At 37.0% G+C, this 16,031-nt stretch overlaps 1 protein-coding gene across 1 annotated transcript in view; it reads left to right on the top strand.

Moving 5' to 3' along the window:
- ESYT2 (extended synaptotagmin-like protein 2) overlaps window positions 1-16,031 on the top strand; it is a gene marked incomplete at both ends in the record, with an annotated part of 70,368 nt that overhangs the window by 31,556 nt on the left and 22,781 nt on the right. The window contains 3 exons of the mRNA XM_010014485.1: window positions 1,995-2,067; window positions 2,896-2,985; window positions 13,005-13,060. Of these exons, the coding sequence (XP_010012787.1) occupies window positions 1,995-2,067; window positions 2,896-2,985; window positions 13,005-13,060 (219 nt within the window). The remainder of the gene's footprint in view (window positions 1-1,994; window positions 2,068-2,895; window positions 2,986-13,004; window positions 13,061-16,031) is intronic.

Consider the following 16,031-nt stretch of genomic DNA (forward strand, 5'->3'; position numbering starts at 1 on the left):
GCTTGTCCTATTCTTTGCTCATTTTTCATCTGGGTATTTTCTGTGGCCTAGAATGACCACATACAGTAGTATACTGTGTTTCTCATCTGATTCAGTACAGCTGCTGTTATACTCTTTCAAGACTGTCCTCATTAAACTGTAATCTATCTCAGTGATCTGTAAGTTACAGGGGTTATATGTATTTCTGGGATATTATGCTCTGAATGTATAGAATTTGCTTATGAAATGTGACTTGAAGTTGCATGTTATGTTGGAGTGGAATTCTGTATGGCATCGCCTGTTAACAGACCCAGCCAAGTATCTTGGGGGATAAAACCACAGTTAACTTGATTATAAGGTCAAAAGTTGATGACTTATGACTCTCAAATGCAGCTTGTTACTATTTTTACTTCGATTTGTCATCAAGTTATTACGGATTTTCAAACTAGCATATTGTTGCTTTCCAGTCTTCATAACACAAATAGTTCTGATGCTACGAAGTGCCAAGATTGAGGTTTCAGTTGCAGGTTTTGATTGACCTTGCTTCTCTGTGTTGTGTTGTTATCCAGTTCTATATGTGTGTGTGTCTGTGTGTGTATATATATCTATTATCTCTATTTATAGTTATATAGGTAAAAATAGAAATTAAATCCTTTTAAATTGTGTATTAAAAATTATACACCTATTTTTAAACTCTACAGTCACATTACATTCTTTCCAGGGAAAGCAATACTGACCTTCCTTTCACATAGAACCCTGTCATGTTGTTGTGTTTCATTTCCCCAAACTGGTCATTGTACGAAACTGATTCTGCATAGTCTTACCTTTTGAATAGTCCAAAATAAATTCTAGTGTTGGATGTTTACAAGGATGTCTTGATAATATAGTTTATTTCTGTTTAAGGGATTGGTAAGAGGTACATTTGCTTGAAATCCCATAGACAGCACTATTACAGACCACAGGAGGCTACAGATGGTTTGAATAATGGATATCTTGGATGCAGCAACTTTCACCTTTGTTTTCGTTTGGTAGTACCCTGTGGCCATCAGTTGCCAGGGGAGGGGGCAGGGGTCCTGCAAGGGGACCTCAAGCTTTCTTCCTAGATTTCTTTTTGAGTCTCAGAATTAGTTTGTTTTCAGACCCAATATGGCTCACAGCAGCAGCAGTTCTTGGAGAAGATCTGCTCAACTCTGCTGGTACATGCTTGACCTACATGGAGCTTCAGGAAAAATAGCTGCTAATATCTGAGTCCGAGTCATGTGCACATAATCTTTTAGCCTTGTAGCATGGGCAAAATAGATGGGGATTTTTTTCTTCTACAAACCTATCTCCAAGGTACAGGGCAGTATCTGCAAGATTTCAAGCCTTTGACCTTGCATTCTCAAAAATGGGATGCAAAAACTGTTCAGGGAAAAACTTACCTTGTTTTTAATATATTATTTTCTAATTTACTTCCTGCCTCCTCTCTCCCTTCAGAAAGGGCTCAGCTGTTTTTGGCTTAAACCTTGCTTAATGGATCATCCAGCTCAGCACGCCCAGCTTATTGAATTTCTAAATATGACTGGTTTTGCAAGTCTCTGTATATTTCAGATAACTTTAATTTTTAGCAAAATAACCATCTCTTGTCTAGTGCTTCTCATGGTTATATTAGATGAGAGGGGATTTGGGTAAATGTATTGTCAATGAAACCTATGTAGAACTTTCCTGAAGTGGAGTGTGAATCCTGTGTCTGTTATTTCCCAGAAATAAGGCTACTTGTGTGTTTTCTCTTATACATGTTTCTGGAGATGATAACATACCTATGTATTAATTTGAGTGATTTTGATGACAGTGGTGATGTTTTGAAGAGAATGTAGTTCGTTTGACAATCTTGACTGTTATATGTTGTGATGTTTTAATATGCATTTCTTATGTATGGATTAAGATAGGAAATATATTGTCATGACAGTGCAAAATAACTGTGTATTACATTTTAGTCCATCAAAATGAAATGTATACTTTCTTTTTGGTTTTAGTTTTGTTGGAAACTGTGAAATTGATTTGGAGATCAAGAGATACTTCTGCAGAGCTGGTGTGAAAAGTATACAGGTAAAATTAATTTTTTTCTTTCGATTTTGATAGAGACATCACTGCATTGTTATTTTCTGATTTAATTAGTTTATAGGAAAGAACCAGTAACTGTGTAGTTTTGTTACTTACTATTGTTTCACAGTTGCATAATATTGATATTGCATAATAATTTCAGTGGCATGACTTAGATGAAAGGGTAAATTAGTTTCAGATACAGAACTCTTTTAAATATGTAACATTTTCTTCTAGAAAAGGTGGAGATAATTTCACATCAAGCCAATGTTCATGTCATGCATAGGTTTGTGAAGGAACCATGGAGCTTAAAGTTTTGTTTTACTTAATATTTCACTGTTAGATGAAATCATTACTTTACATGCAATTACTATAATTAGCCTTGCCTTCTGATATTGTTTCTCAAATTTCCTTAACTTCTTGATGATAGATATCTCTCTCTAACAAGGAAACATAGTATGCTTTTTTTGTCTGTGTCTTGATGTACCTATAAGCATTTACCAACGCTTGTTCTAGTATTTGTGGATGCTGCTATATTGGTTTGGGCCACAATTGTTTATATTGAGCTGTATAAATAATCTACTTCATATTTTTAGCAAAATTATCACTAACATGACACACCCTTGTGTAGATTAATGCAAAGAATTTGTAAGCCAAACTACTTAATGCCTATGTAAATTGGCATTGGGTTTGGATGACATGTAAGCTATATACATAAAATTCTTCTATAATCACAAATTTCATGAATCAGAAGTACGAGCATTGCCAGTGAATAGGTTTTATTTAACTTGAACTAAAGTCAATCCCATTGCCTTTTTTCCTCCTCTTTCACAGATTCATGGGACTATGAGGGTTATCCTGGAACCACTAATTGGAGACATGCCCCTAATTGGAGCACTATCCCTTTTTTTCCTTAGGAAACCTGTAAGTGTTTTTAGCTCTGTTGCTACTCTTTTTAGTGCTGATGATGATAGCAGTCAGAAAATGATGGAGCAAGAATTAAGCAGCAAAAGGAAAGAATTTGGGAAATTGCTACTATTTGGTTGAACTTCTCTCAGAAAAAAGTGGACAAATATAATGAATGCTGGAAGAAGCCAAGATGAATAATAATTACCGTGGACTTAGGAAGTCTTTTATGTCAAAGCTGTCAATTTTTTCTCACACATCTCCTGGACAAGTAAAGATCAATAGACACCATCTAGGTTGTTTGTAAAAAAAAAAAGAAAACAAAAAAAAACAACAACAACAAAAACCAACCAGAACCAACCAAACAAAAAAAACCACTCCCCACCCCCCCAAAAAAAAAACAACAACAAAACAAACAAACAAACAAAAAAAACCCACAAACCAAAAAACCCCAACTTCTGTTGGTTATGACAGTCTGCAGGTGAGTGTGGTATAAGTTAAAATTCCCCAACATCTGCACAAGGTTGTTTTGAAAACCATGCTGGTGTTACCACAAATTAAAATCAGAATAGGTGTTTTGAGATTACCCTCTATGATGATTGAAGATTTTAACCCGGGTAGGAGGTGGGCTATTACCATTACATTTACAAATGACCCAAGTGTGAGAACAGATGAAGTACAGTGTGAGATGGAATTGGATTTCGAAACAATCGTGGCATTAGCAGAAGTCAGAGAAAGAGAGGGTGTCACGTAATTCAGCTGGAATATGTGCTAGGCCAAAGTGCACATTTGGGCATGAATAATAGTGAAGCAAAGGTAAGCCAACAAGGTCTGGCTGGTATGACAACAATATAGCTAGACTGGCATGTGTAAACAAGAGGATAAACCAGAAATGCTTTCAGTTGTAGACACGGCACCTCAACAAAAGTACTGCTGAGCTGGAGAGTATCCAAAGTAGGGAGATGAGAATAAACTTGACCCTCAAGGACAGACTGAAAGAATGGAAATTGTTTAGTTCAGAGAAGACAAAGAAGAACATATTCTTCAAAATGTCAAAGGCACATGCAGAAAAGAAACACAATCAATTCCGCATTTCAGTGGCAGATAGGATAACCAATAATCACAACAAGGAAGATTCAGGCTGGACAAGGGGAATGAGGGAAGGCCTGAATGGTAGTGAAGCACTGCAACAGGCTGACTTGAAACACTGTGAATCTCTGCCATCTATCCTATGATAGATTTTCAGTAGTTCCTTGAAAAGATAGGTTTGTGTAGGTGTTTACGTGCAGCCGAGGAAAAACTTGTGGTGTCACTTGTGTCATTTATGTGGCTTGTTTCATTTGTTTGGAGAAACCATGTGTGCTTGGGTGGGGGGAATGTAGACTTAAAACACACAAGAATTTTAAATGTTTTGTAGATAATTTAGTGAGATTTTTGGTAAAAGTGAAATAATTCATGCGAAACTGATGAAACATCGTGGCTCATATTTTGAAAAGGTTTTGGTTTTGGAACCAAAATATTTGATTCAGTGGGATGAACCAAATTTGGATTTCTACACATTTCTTTGAGTAAAGTCTAAACATTAGGAGATGTCTGCTTAAGTTTTGTCTTATTTTACCTTCTGGCTGAGCAGTATGAGTGTAGGACATCTGTTAATGTTCATGTTTATACTAACAGTCTAAGCAGGGCCATGACAAGGACTGAACTCTATGGTAGTCTGCACTGTGTAATTGTTAGCGTACTCTCTGATGCTGTTTTGTTATTTAGTGCTCTCCCAAACAATTTCCAGATTAGGTACAGTGCCCAGCTCATTACAGGGACCATCTAATAAACAAGTTAAATGCAAACACTCTATTTTTGAGGAACAGGGAGAAGAGTTTAGCTGTGTGGACACAGGCTTTACATTTTTTTTCCTACAAGAATGACCTTTCTTCATGTTGATGTGGTTTGTGTTGCCTCTATCAGTTCTGTTTTATATTCACTGAGAAAGAAACCGGTTTCTACAATCCTTCTGCAGAAGCCAATCTGACACACTAAGTGCCAGAGTCCTGACTCAATGCAGTGTGTCTGGACTGCTTTCCTGGGGTGCCTCGGGCTGCTACTGCTTTGCTGCTTTCTAGAGGAGAGGCAGGAAAGCTGGCAGGGGATAGGGAGGTAAAGATCAGCAGCAGGTGGGTTGGTTTGTGAGCACTTTCTGACACTTCCTCTGTTTCCCAGCATCGTGCTCTGGTAGCATTTTTCTGAACCTATCATTTCTGGTATTCCCAGATACCTCCAGTCAGTTTTTTGCTCTGGTATCTGTGCTCTTTCTGTCCCTGATCCACTCTAAGTGCCTTGTATTGGCTAAGTGCTTAACTTGGGCAACTTGTAACTGAGATAGTAAACTGAAAATATATCAAATAATACACCTCTCATTTCTGGTCATCAGTTTTCTGAACTTTAAAGTACTTTGTTCAAAGTAATTTTGTCTTTACTCCTACCGCCATGATGCTTTATTAGGAGTCTGGTGACTTAGTGGGACAAAAAATGATGGGAAGTAGAGTGGACTGGAATATCAAAATTAAAAAGCCAACCCTTTCCCCAAAATATTCAGTTACGAAAACATTAAAAGTGGTTTTCATTCCCCTTTCACTTGAAAACTAAGCTAGTGGCCAAGGTCCGAGAAAACTTAAGAGTGGATTGTTCAAAAAAAGTATCTTTGAATTACATTATCATGTAATTTCAACAGTTATACATGGATATTTAGGGTTTTTTTTCCAAGCAGACTTCTCTCCCCACTGCAATGTGTCATCTTGGTGTTTGTTTTTCTAACTTCTGTAGAAAAATGTAAAATAAGGCTTGTTTATAGCAATAACCAAATTCTGTCTTCTTACTAGAGAGCAAGTGGCTTCAGCCAAGGAAAGCTTTTCTGCAATATTTTTGTTAGAAGAGAAGAGGAATTAGTTGGCAGCTAGCATTAGATTTTGTTCTCATATTTTCCAGTCGAAAGTAACTGGCAACAATTCCTCTTGCTCTCTATCATCTGTTTGCTGGCCTTAATGACTATATAAGGCAACACAGCCTAAATTAATAGTTCCGAACATACTTGGTTAATGAGTTTACCAGCCTCATATTTCTGAGTAATGCATGAAATTTTTGATGCTGGAAGAGTTCTTACATTATATGAAACTTTTAAAATACTGTGGGCTTTTTTTGTTGTTATTGTAAAGAAGGTACTAAAAGTTTTAACAGCTTATAAAATATGTCCAAATATATAAGATAACAAGAGAAAAAAATATATGCATTCTGATGTTTTGAAGTAGTTTTTAAAAATTCTGAGCTTCAATGCCAGCTAGAATTTAGCACTGTGTAAATAGTCAGGATTTGTAAGGTGCTTTGTATTACTTCTCATTATGTTAACATTATGTATATTTACCACATATTCTGCTTCTTTAAGTTGAGTTATCTTTAACTTTGAGAACAGAATATCATAAAGTTAATTATTTAAATTTTTGGTTCAGTTCTTGAAGACTACGTGGCTTATAGCTGGACTGCAAGTTTGTAGTTTTCAAAAGCTTGTTTAGTGGCACACCTAATATTGAAGGTGTGTCCTAACCCAACCCTTTTCTCAAAAAATCAAAGACATGAAAATACCAATACTTCTGTTCTAATAATAAAGCAACAAAGGCTGGAAAACAGGATGTCTTCCAGGAAAAATGGTCAACTCCTCCAAAGCTCTCATTTTTACATTCACAGTTTTGCCCCCACTTGCTGACTTGAGCACTGCTCTCCCTCTAGTCACTTTACAGATTGGTTCTGTCCTGCAGTTTTGATTTATTTAATGTTGGTTTAGTTTCATTTAATATTGGCTGCCTTTGGAAAACACGGTGCTGATGTGACTTTAAAAATTATCAGTACTTTAGACTCAAAAAGAATGCTTCACCCAGAATGAGTTCTGGTGAAATGGCTGGAAAAAAACATAAGGTGGTTATGTAGAATGCAGGAAAATGTTATTTTGGTTTGCTTTTAGTTGATTGAAAATGCCTTCAGAGCATATGAGACTGTCAGTATCTTTGCTTCAAAATGTTTTAACCTCTTTTAAAGGGGTTTGTGGAACACCCGGATAAATTCTGAATCATAGGTACTGTTACAATACTTGTTAACAATTAGTCTCGTTGCTTATAAAGTGAGTGATTTGCATGTTTACTTTGTATACTTAGGGATTGCTATAACTTACACTATTTTAATTTTTAATTGTGATAGCTTTTATGGGATTTTTTTGAGGGCCACCAAAGTTGGTGCTTCCACAGTACCATATGCAAAGGGAGACCTTTTCCCTCCCATTCATTGTTATTGTCTTTCTTATATCAGAGTTGAAACTTCTTCTCCTGAAGGAAGCTGGTGAAGTGGCATAAGGTGGCAGGAATATTAAACACAGCAAGAAGTGACTAGTTTCCTGCCCTACAGATGTGTTTTAGCATCTTGAGCCAACTCACTAAGGAGTCAGGAGAGTGTCAGTGTTACTGTAAGAGTGTGAACCAAAGAGCAGGACTAGTAGAAAGAATTGGCTTGAACTGAAGCTTTGAGTAGTTGACACTATGGAGAATAGCAAGGTGTGCTGTACTTTTGTAAGACCAATTGTGATTCTTCTTCGGGTCACCTTAACTCAAAAACTTGCCTGCTCTGATTCTTAATAACTGTATATCTTATCTCCATAGCAATTGCCTCTAATCTTTCGACAGTTACAACTGAAAAACTTACTACTGTAAAACACAGTTCCTGTGCAGAGATATGTTGTGTTTCCAGTAGCAATGATGAAAACCAGTGTGATTTCTATTTTCTGTGGTGTTGTATAGTCAAGCTTGTTTGAGAGGTTGACTTTAGTATATGTGTACTGAGGAAATACATTGGATAATGTTACTTATTAAAATATTACTTCAGCATTGTAGTGGTTATAGGCTGTGTTCTACTGTGTTTCTACATGACCATTCGCAAGTAACAAAAGAGGGCAAGTTAGTCCCCTTCCCCTTCTAATCTAAATTTCTGAGAAGAAACACAACTTATCCTAATTGGCTCATCATGCCCTGTAGCAGAGTTTAACATTTGTCCTGCAGAAGTCTTATACTTCCATAACTTGAATAGCAGGAAATTGTTCATCAGCATTTTAAAATGCTCGGTGACTTCTCATGTGAGAATTAGTAGTGCTTATGGCAGCCAAATCAAGCCACAAGGTTGGCAGTGTTTAGAGACAGCCTTTTGTGCTGCCGTGAACTTCAGTTATAGCCCTCTATATTCTACATTCCAGTACATTCTTTTCCCTTTGTAGAGGCATCCAGGGTATTGAGAACACTAACTATGCAAAAATACTCATCAGTTTTTAGCCTGCCTTTTCTTATAGGCTGCAGGCATATACACACACACACACACACACACACACACACACACACATATATATGTGTATATATATGGTTGTTTTTTTTTTTTTTTTAATTCTTTCAATGGATGTGTTGCATTAGTTCTCAGTACAGAGCCTTGATAAGACACAAATTTCTTGGGTTTCACTGCTCTGAGCAGTGAAACAATTTGTTTTCACTGTTCTGAGCAGAGGAAAAATTGAAAGAGCAAAGAGCTTTGAGTAGCATGACACGCATACTACTTCATTGGAAAGTGTAACTGGTGTCTGAAATCCTGCTCTAGGCCAGTGAGCTGGCTGGTAAGTGTCTGCAAGGCATATCACCTCTGTCAGTTGCAATGAGCTGTGGAAAGACACCACACCATTTCTGGCTCCTGGCAGAATTTCACTTGGTGACAAATCCTGAATGTAGTCTTTCCAGTGCCCTGTTAGTTCTGCTGCAGAAAACCAGCTGGCATTCTCTGAATTTAGCTAAACCAAGGGAATTATGCATTGCTCAGAGCACTGGCAGAGAAGGAAATAATATCGTTAGCCTGTTCCGAGATTTAAAGGCCAAAACTGTTTTTTAAGTATGGAACTTTTTTATATTCAGTGCCTCATAAAATGATTTGTCAGATGGCATAAAAGTCTTCTGCTTGTTCCCCTTTTCTCCATAGGGCTCAGTTTGCTAGGGTGGTGACATTGCTTTAGTTTAACTGTCAGAACTTCAAGTTAGAGGGTCATTTTCTTCTCCAGCAAGTCTTGGCGTGGCAATGCCCAAAACGTAGAATGAAAATCCTTGTTATTTGGCTGGAATATGGCTGGAAGGGCTTCCTTTTGTGTATCAAGCAATACTGTAGATTTTACTTCTTTTCTCACTACTGCCAGTTTGTCTGCTGTCGGTGCTAGTTCCATCCTGCTGCAGGTATAAGCCTTTTTTTGCCTGAACTTGTGTTGCTTTTTGGAAAACTCCTCTTTTCTTAAGTTACCAAAGGTGTGTCTTATACTGAAATCTGATTATGTTTGGAAGCTAAAAGTGCAGATTTGAAACAAAATTATTGAGGGTAATTTGGGAGCAATGGGGGGCAAGGGAAGAACACCAAAAGGGGGGGGGAGAAGGGCATTTTCCACTAATATTTGTAGACTAAGATTAGAGTGCATGATGCCAGTGTGCTTCATTACTGCTGGGCTCTTCTGGTAGAACTTGAAAGGAAGCACTGTGGTTGGCAAATGCAGCAAATCTTGTCTACAAGGAGTACTTACTTTCAAAGCCCAAATAGAGAAAGCTTGGTTTATGCCAGTGGTTTGAAGGATCGTATTCCTTCCAAAAGATTTCATGGCTTAAGATCTATTTGCAAAGCTTTTCTAATAATCCTCTAAAGTGCTTAGCCTTAGTAACATGGTTAAATTCTTAGCTCCAACTTTCAATGGAAAAGGATTTGTCTTCAACATGTCTGAAATTGGCCTCTGTCTTTATATTTACTCCTGTACAACAAGTGGATGAATAGAAGCTTCTGACATTCTATGTACTAATTGCATTTCTTGTCTGAATGGCCACTTTTAGTAGCGCTACTTTTTTTTTCAGTTTCTTTGTGTAACTATTTTTACATGCTTCATGGTCTAAGGGCTGATGACCAAATGAATTGGTAGTTTTTGAGGTGTGTAATAATCAAAGTGATAGTGAGATTGTACTATAGGCACTTCGTGTTTCATATACTGTGTTGTAACCCTTTAAAATGCTTTTTGGTCACAGAAATGGAAAATCTTTTGGTTCTCAGAGGTATCTCATAGATCGTTCTTTGTTTTGTTTTGGATTGTGGCAGTTAATACAGAAACCACCATGATAAATGTTTCAGTTTAGTGTAGGAGATGTTTCTCAATGCTGAATTTCAACATGCATTATTTTACTCAATTCATTTAATACAGTTAAGTCTGTTTAGGAGGCAGCGCAGGACTTTACTGTGTTAACTGTTGTATGCAATATGCTAAACAAAGCATGAAAAAATCAAACAAATGCAAATATTTTCTCGTTTTCTGTTTATTCTGAAAATATCTGTATGTAAAACTGCTAAATGGGATGCAGGTATGAATGTCTTCAGATAGGGACCACTTTTGGGGGGTATTCATGATGTGTATTTGCCTTCCTATTTGCCTATGGATAATGAAAAAGGGAATGAATTATGTAATCAGCTGGGCTCTTTGTCTTGAAACCAGTATAAAATTACTTCTTTCAGAGCCTTGGTAGCTTGCATAGATTTTTAAGGTGTCACATAATGTAATGTCAAAACTAGTGTTAAGAACATGAGAACCAGTCTGAAAACTCAAGCTTTGGTTAGTCTTATCAGCTACTACCAAGCTACTTGTATGTTATATTACTTAAACATTTGTGGGTTTGCAGGATTGAGGAAGTAGTACAAAACTGAAGTTATTTTTCCAAATGGCTATCAGCAGGGAAGGTGCTAAATTTTAAGTATTCCATTGAAGTCTGTAGGTTTGTTCACTGAATGGCATAGTTAGGAAGACCCTGATCTCAATCCCTGGATGGGACCAAATTGTTTTCTGTTGTAATATGTTCACAGACTCATAAAATAGTTGAGGTTGACAGGGACCTCTAGAGGTCATCTAGTCCAACACCCTTGCTCAAGCAGGGCTGTCAAGAGCAGGTTGCCCAGGACCATGCCCAGGGGGCTTTTGAGTACATCTGAAGGTGGAGTCTCTACAACCTCTTTGGGCAATCTGTGCCAGTGCTCAGTCACCCTCACAGTTAAAAAGTGTTTCCTGATGTTGAGAGAGATCTTCCTGCATTTCATTTTGTGTCCATTGCCTCTGTTCCTGTCACTGGGCACCACTGTGAAGAGCCCGGCTTTGTCTTTTTTGCACCCTCTCTTAAGGTATTTATAGACATTAATAAGATCTCACCCAAGCCTTCTCTTCTCTGAACTAAATAGTCCCAGCTCTTTCAGCTTTTCCTCATAGGAGAGATGCCCCAGTCCCTTAATCATCTTCATGACCATTTCTTGGGACTCTCTCCAATATGTCCATGTGCTGAGGAGCCCAAAACTGCACAAAACACTCCAGGTGTGGTCTCATCAGTGCTGAGCAGAGGGGAAGAATTGCCTTCCTCATCCTGCTGGCAATGGTTTTCCTAATGCAGCCCAGGATAACATTAGCCTTCTTTGTGGCTTGTTGCTGGCTTGTGTAGATTCTTGCAGTACATCCCATGATATGTCTTACCTTTTGTTTTGGAACATTTAGTTACTATATCTTACTACCTTTTCCACTGAAAGGATAATGATTTTTTTTCTACTTTACTGTTTGTTACAGGTAGGCTAGGTGCTTCATAGATAATATTGTTAAAATATTTTACCACCATTCCAAAAGTATGTTAAGTAACAGTGCTCCTTATGTAAGTAATTGTATTATGTGTTATATTTAGTCAAAGTATTCACAAAGGAAATCACTAATTAAGCTATTAATAGAACCTTTTTAAAGGAATGGTATGTGCTGTTTTTTTATAGAAAATGAATGTAGGGTGATTATTCTTGCCTTTTTGTGGAAAGATGCAACATATGTTCTTTTAGAGATTTGTTGTTTTGTTTCAGCATTTAAGTGAACCACCACAATTAGTTTCTTAGTTGAGGAATCTCAAAATCTTTTAAACTTTTTTTATGCAGTGATTCTTAGATTGGGTTGCTTGGATTTGCAAGCATGGTGGTCATTAGGCGGGTTTGGATTTGTTTGTTGCTTCGACTCAATTCTATGCAGTTAATAGAAAGTTTTCAGTAAGAAGGGAGATAAGGAAACTCAATTCTGTTAGTTCTGTTATCTAGAATTAAACCATTACAGGATTAAAAACAATATTAGAAATTGGTCGTTAATGTCAGCAGCCCTGAAACAGATAAGTACCTTTATAGCATTGGTCTAATATTCTGTAAAGACTTTCAGCGAAGGAGGTATATATGATCTAGCAATGAGTTATGCCTATTTATTTTTTCTGAAGATTTTTCTCACGTTGGTACTTAATCCTGTTGATATCTTTCATTTTTACTGCATCAGTGGTAGAATGAATTTGTCTCTATCATTGAGAACAGCCGCCTCTGTGTTTGAAAGCTGTTGTCATGTTGTCACATCCTTCTTCCACCTCCCAATCCTATGACCAGTTCTTTCCATTGGTCATATCTTCTAGATCTCTTATCTTTCTGGTCCCAAATAGGATTCTTCATCAGCTTGTTATTCTTTGAAAATTCATGTTGGTGACTGTTCATCTATTACAGGTCTATGGTGAATATGAAAATATTTCTTCAGAAAATAGGACCACATTACAGTATTTGATATTGGTTATATGTAGTAGATACTATGTACACATGTGTATTAGGGTGTGCATGTGTGTATTTATGTTTGTGTGGAAGGGTGGGTAAGAAGATGGTGAGTTGTCTTTATAACTGTTTAAAAAAACAGTGGCTAAAAATTATTTAGAATGGAAAAAGTTTTGCTTAAGAAAATCCTGGAAACTGGTTATTAACCCTCTACTGGTCAGAATCTGTAGTGATCAAGTTTGTTTCTTTTCTTTTTCTCCCTGCCCTCCTCTGACCTCCTCCCTCCTCCACTCTCCCCCCACCCCGTCTCTCCCCCACTCCCTCCCTTCCCTTTCCTGTGTAATTCACAGCTTTTGGAAATTAACTGGACTGGATTGACCAATCTTCTGGATGTTCCAGGGCTGAAGTGAGTATATGTAAAGTCGTGTTTGATATTCCTCCATCCTAATAAAACCCAGAAAATCTGAAGACCATCGGCTAAATAATAATAAATAATAACTTTTTATTTAAGGTTTGGGTGTTCGTTTATCTGCCACCTCCTAGTACAGTGGAAAGACAAAGAGCCTTGTTTTTCATATCAGTGGGTTCATACCAACTTGGCTTATGGTTTTGTATGCCAGTACATCTCTAGTTGCTTGTGTAAAGGTAGTTAGAAATACCTTAAGACAGTAATCAAATTAAATAAACTTTGTAATCTCTTCAAGTACTTACTTTTAAAGCTTTCTGTTTATTATGTAAAGATCAAAGGGAGTAGCAAAAATACTGACCAAATATAGCTAGGAAAGATGCTTGGCTTATTCAGAGCTTTTCAAAATTGTGCATGATAAAACCCCAAGGTTAATAAAGCACAAGTAGCGGTGAAAACCAAGCTACTTTGAATCATTGCAATCCTGATAAGGTTAAATCCATAAATATAGTCATAATTATCTAGTTGTAATAGTTACACAGGGGAGGTTTAATATTGAGACAATGGCTAGGGGCATGATGGTGGATCTGATACACACTTGGATTTTATGGCTAGTCCTTTTATTGGATCCCATACTCTCAAGAGTTGGCTGACTCCAGAATTATACTTTATTGTTAAAAAAAAAAAAGAAAAAGTTTGAATTTAGGCATTAAATTAATCCTCTGGTGCTCAACTGCGTGACTGAAATGGTTTTTGCTTTACTTAGACAGGTGAAGCTGGAATCCCAGTTGAACAGTTTGAAATTAGAACTTGCATTAAGTAGGTTAATGGCTGCAAGAATTGCTTATGTTTTGAGTCTGCTTAAAACTGCCTCTGAGAAAAGAGGTTTGCTTGATGAGTGAGAAAATGGCTTCCAAAATACAGCTCCTAAGTAGTAATTTGCTCTTTTGACATAATGCTAATAAATTTATGTTTAGTACTTAAGCTTATTAGGCTCCTGAGATTAATATCATGCTGCATATTTGCCTGACTGCAAACACAAAACCTCAGATCTAAACAAGCTCTTTCTAAGTACCTTAAGTTTATGGTTTCCAGAGCAACCAAGCTTGGCCACATATGCATAAAATGGTGCCATCTAGATGTGGTATGGTTTCTATAGTAACTGTAACTGTGGTGACTCATGCTCTGCCTTGCCAAGAGGCATCTTCAGTGATGTATTTGTTTTTCTTATCTGCATAGATAGATTGTATGTTTTGATATGACAGTTTGACATACTGTAGTTGTTATAAACAATGATGAACAAGAGATTGCTGCTACCACAGGTACCTTTCTCGTCCTGTGACTGTGGGCTGCACACTAAACTACTTGTTCATACTCTATTTGCGAATGTCTTCTCCTAAATGAATTTCTGCATTTGCTGCTAGCAGCTTCCCTGTCAGCAACTTCCATTGCTTTTCATATATGACTCCACAGGAGAAGGACACAAAAGCAATTAATATTCCATCATCAGTATACCTTACAGAGGAGTGGAATTAAAATCTTGATATGAGGAGGAGCCAGGCTGTGAGAATACTCAAGTACTGTCAGGAGGGGATGTGGATGATGGGAAGATGAATTATGTTATGGTTACTTGAGATGTAGTAAAAATTCTCTATGCAGTGAGAGATGTGCTGTCTCTGCAGTATGAATAAAAACAACACGGGAAAAAAACATAGCTGCTTATTCTGTCACTAAAACTTAAGGAAAGCTAGATAGAGAGCAATGCAAAAGAGTTGGTAACTGCCAATTACTTTTCTGCAACAAAATTGAGCTTTTGAAGACACTTAGTATAATATATGAAGTGTTTCACACCTCATTTTTGTGAACTGAAAAAATAATTTGTACTTAGAATCAGTGGCAAAGTTTTACAGTCTTAAGCTGTTTATGATGATGCATCAACACAAAAGTTTAAATTGATACATCTTTCTCTGTTGCCTGTAGGTTATTTCATAATGTATGTGATCTTAACTAAATACTAGAAAACAGCATGACAACCTTTCTTTCAAGGCAGGTCTGGTACCATTGCCTCTCTTGCACTGCTCATTTGCTTTCTCTGACCTAGGCCAAGTAGTTTTCTGCATTAATCGTTTGTCCTTAAGGCATGCTCTTTATTGAGCATCAGTTCTTATTACCATCACCTTAGCCTTTTGAGTTTTTTTTTTCTTTTTAATGTTAAGACTGGTTGAGTTATTAATCTTAAATTTTGAAGTCAACTCTATACCAAAATAATGGGTTCTATTTTCTTAGCTCATTTTAGAGAAAATTTAGCGTGCATATATTGAAAACTTGATATTTATCAAAAGGGAACTGAAAAAGTCTGAGGAGCAACATGTGCTGCAGTGATGACTAAAGGAAGCTGCTGATTTTCAAATAACATAATTATCATCTTGTAGTTGTCTCAAGAATTACTAAACTAAATTTGTTGGGTTCAGTGTTCACATAGAATGAAAATATTTGTAAATATGATTGGGTAAGCTCTGCAAAAGAAAGGGGAGTGAAGACTTCTTTAGTTCAGAGCTGAATTCACTCGAAGCAGAGAGGAGACTTTTCTTCTGAACAGTATCTTAACATTGTCCACTCCCAATTGGAGATTCACTCTTAGAAAAGCTTCACAAGGTGATTATACACAAGTGCTTCATATGAAAATGTTTTAAGTAATCAAACTTTATCTGCATCTTAATTTCATAAAGACTATCAAAGGAGAATCATAAAGTGTATTTATGAGGATAAAACATTGATCCCTGAAGCAGCTCCACCAGCTATAGCAAGACTGCATCTGCAGTTCAGAGTATCTCAAGTATTTTTATAATTTTCTTTCTGAACCTTTGTGCATACCCCTAAAATCTGCCTGGGTACTTGTCTTCCATGGCAAATTGTACTGCTCCTGTTCTGCCTTTTTGCCAGTGTAGGCAATGTGTGTAACCAGTGGTGT

This window comes from Nestor notabilis, unplaced genomic scaffold, assembly GCF_000696875.1.
Source record: "Nestor notabilis isolate BGI_N333 unplaced genomic scaffold, ASM69687v1 scaffold28035, whole genome shotgun sequence".
Lineage (NCBI taxonomy): Eukaryota > Metazoa > Chordata > Aves > Psittaciformes > Psittacidae > Nestor > Nestor notabilis.